Raw genomic sequence first — 2,338 nt, 5'->3', positions numbered from 1 at the left:
TATTTCCATATTCTTCATATTCTCCTTCAAATATTATATCCTCACTATTTTCTATTGTAACATCACTGCTAATATCACTTTTAATTTTAATACGACTGTCATAACCATTTCTTATTATAATATGTTTCTTATCTGTTTCTATTTCTATGTCTTTCTTTTCATTATTCATATCTATTATTTCTCTATCTTCTTTTATATTCTTCTTTATTTCTGGAATAGTACATCCTTCATTATCTATTGTGACTATTTCTTCGAGATTATCTAATTTCCCTGTATTTTCTGTATTTTTACATCCTGTTATTTTCATTTTGTTAATTTCATTCTTCTTAATTATGAATTTACAATTCTCACATTCATCAATATATAATTTCTTACATTTATCAAATATTTCTTCAAAAGTTGAATCTTTCATTCTTATAATACAAATTTCTTCTGCTTCTTTCAATGACATTCTTTTGTATGCTTCATTTCTTTTCAATATAATTTTCTTTGGTTTAATATCAATTTCATTGATTGTAGATTCAACTACTTTCAATTTATTACATTTTTCATTTCCTTTAATACTAACTTCTTTAGATTCTGCTATTATTAATTGGTTCAGAGGTGATTTAATTTCAATATTATTTCCTTTTATTATTTCAATGTTTTGTTCATTGTTTGATTCTATTTCTAATTTGAAATTCTCACATTCTTTAATATAATTATAACTTCTTTTGTCTGTTATAATTTTAATTTCTATTTCTTTATTTCTGTTGAAATTCAATTTTTCAAGATAATCTGATTTAACACTAATCTGACACTTTTCACATTCAATCATTTCAATACTTTTTATTTTATTTGTTATTGTGTTAATATTTAAATTATAACATCGTATTAATTGAAGTACTTCAAGATTTGGTAATGTATTTTCAAATGATAACTTATCTTTTTCTTTTTTTTCTTGTTCTTCTTGTTTAGGTTTTTGTTTAAATCCAAATTGTAATTTACCTCTTTTTCTTTCATCTATTTCATTTACACCAATTATTTTTAATTTCTTTAAATGAAGTGTATTTAGTAATTCAATAGATGGATTATCTGATTCAATAATTAATGTTTCAACATATTGTTGATTTATAATTAACTTTGTCTTTTTTGTTCTAATACAAAGATATTTAATATGTTTAGGTAATTCTTGTAACTCAATATTTGTAATTTGAACATTTTCTTCAAATGTTTTTTGTAAAGGTTCAATAAATGAAATGCAATTGGCGTATAAGTCATTAAGAATGTTATGAATTTTTTTTTCTTTTCTCCTCATTAATAATATCATTGATATTAATTTTAATATCAAATAAATTATAATTATCAATATCATTTGATGATGTTCTAATAGGTATTATATTATGTTCATTATTTTCTTCATTTATAAGAATTTTATGAGAATATACTTTAATACTTTTTGGTGTATTAGAAATAACTTTTTCTGGTATATCATCATAAATAATTCTTATATTCTTTTTTTCTATATTTTTTATCCATACCCCATTTGTATTTCCTTCAATTATTATTTCACTTGGATATTTTTCTTCTTTTATTTTAACTTTATCAATTATTCGTTCAAATAATACTGAAAATACTTCACCACATCTTATTTTTATTCCTTTTTGCATATTTTCAATTAAAATTTCTATTAATTCTTCTGGAATGTCTGAAAGACATGTTATTGTTTCGACTTTTTGAATAATTTTTTTTATTCTCTCTTTTTCTTTTTCTGTTATCCCTATTTCCTCTTCTCCTTCTTCAATCATCCGTTCTTCATCAAACATTTCCATTGTTCTTAAAAAATTATCAATATCATAGTTTTTAATCTTTTCAACTCTCATTAATATCGTTTCATCAACTGGAAGTAAATTACAATTACATATTGGTGGATTAAATATTCTACAAAATTTATTAATATCTTTTTCTGACGTAAACCATGGATTAACTTTTAATGAGTTAATGGCAACTCCACATTTCTTATTAATCAGTTCAATGTTTTGAATATCTTTCATATCTCTGATATGAGGTATTACTTTCATTAAATAAAACCATGTCTAGTTGTTTCATTTCTCTTCTTTTATAATTTGTTGATTTAGTGACTTTCATTAAATAGTTCAATTTCTTTATTTTTTAGTTCATCTTATTCATCACATTTACAACTTTTTATAAACTCTTTATATAATGAGATGATATTATTTTATTATTTTATCCAAACTGGATTAATAAATTCGAAAATTACAATTCAGAAATACCACACAAACCCTAAAATATTTCCAAGCATTGAACCACCAGTTATTATTTGATTATGATGAAGTAA

At 22.1% G+C, this 2,338-nt stretch overlaps 1 protein-coding gene across 1 annotated transcript in view; it reads right to left on the bottom strand.

The window, feature by feature from the left end:
- Positions 1-2,127, bottom strand: part of ENU1_156990 (hypothetical protein) — a gene marked incomplete at its 3' end in the record, with an annotated part of 2,738 nt that extends 611 nt beyond the window's left edge. Inside the window, exons 1-2 of the mRNA XM_008860748.1 lie at positions 343-2,127; positions 1-261 (exon numbers count right to left, since the gene is read on the bottom strand). The exon at positions 1-261 is cut by the window's left edge and continues 611 nt beyond it. Coding sequence (XP_008858970.1) covers positions 1-261; positions 343-1,354 — 1,273 coding nt within the window. The 5' untranslated portion in view covers positions 1,355-2,127. The remainder of the gene's footprint in view (positions 262-342) is intronic.
- Positions 2,128-2,338: the final 211 nt, after the last annotated feature.

This window comes from Entamoeba nuttalli (genome assembly GCF_000257125.1).
Source record: "Entamoeba nuttalli P19 unplaced genomic scaffold asmbl_6605, whole genome shotgun sequence".
Taxonomy (NCBI): Eukaryota; Evosea; order Mastigamoebida; family Endamoebidae; genus Entamoeba; species Entamoeba nuttalli.
The sequence above is the reverse complement of the archived record's forward strand: the minus strand, read 5'-3'. Positions and strand labels throughout refer to the sequence as shown.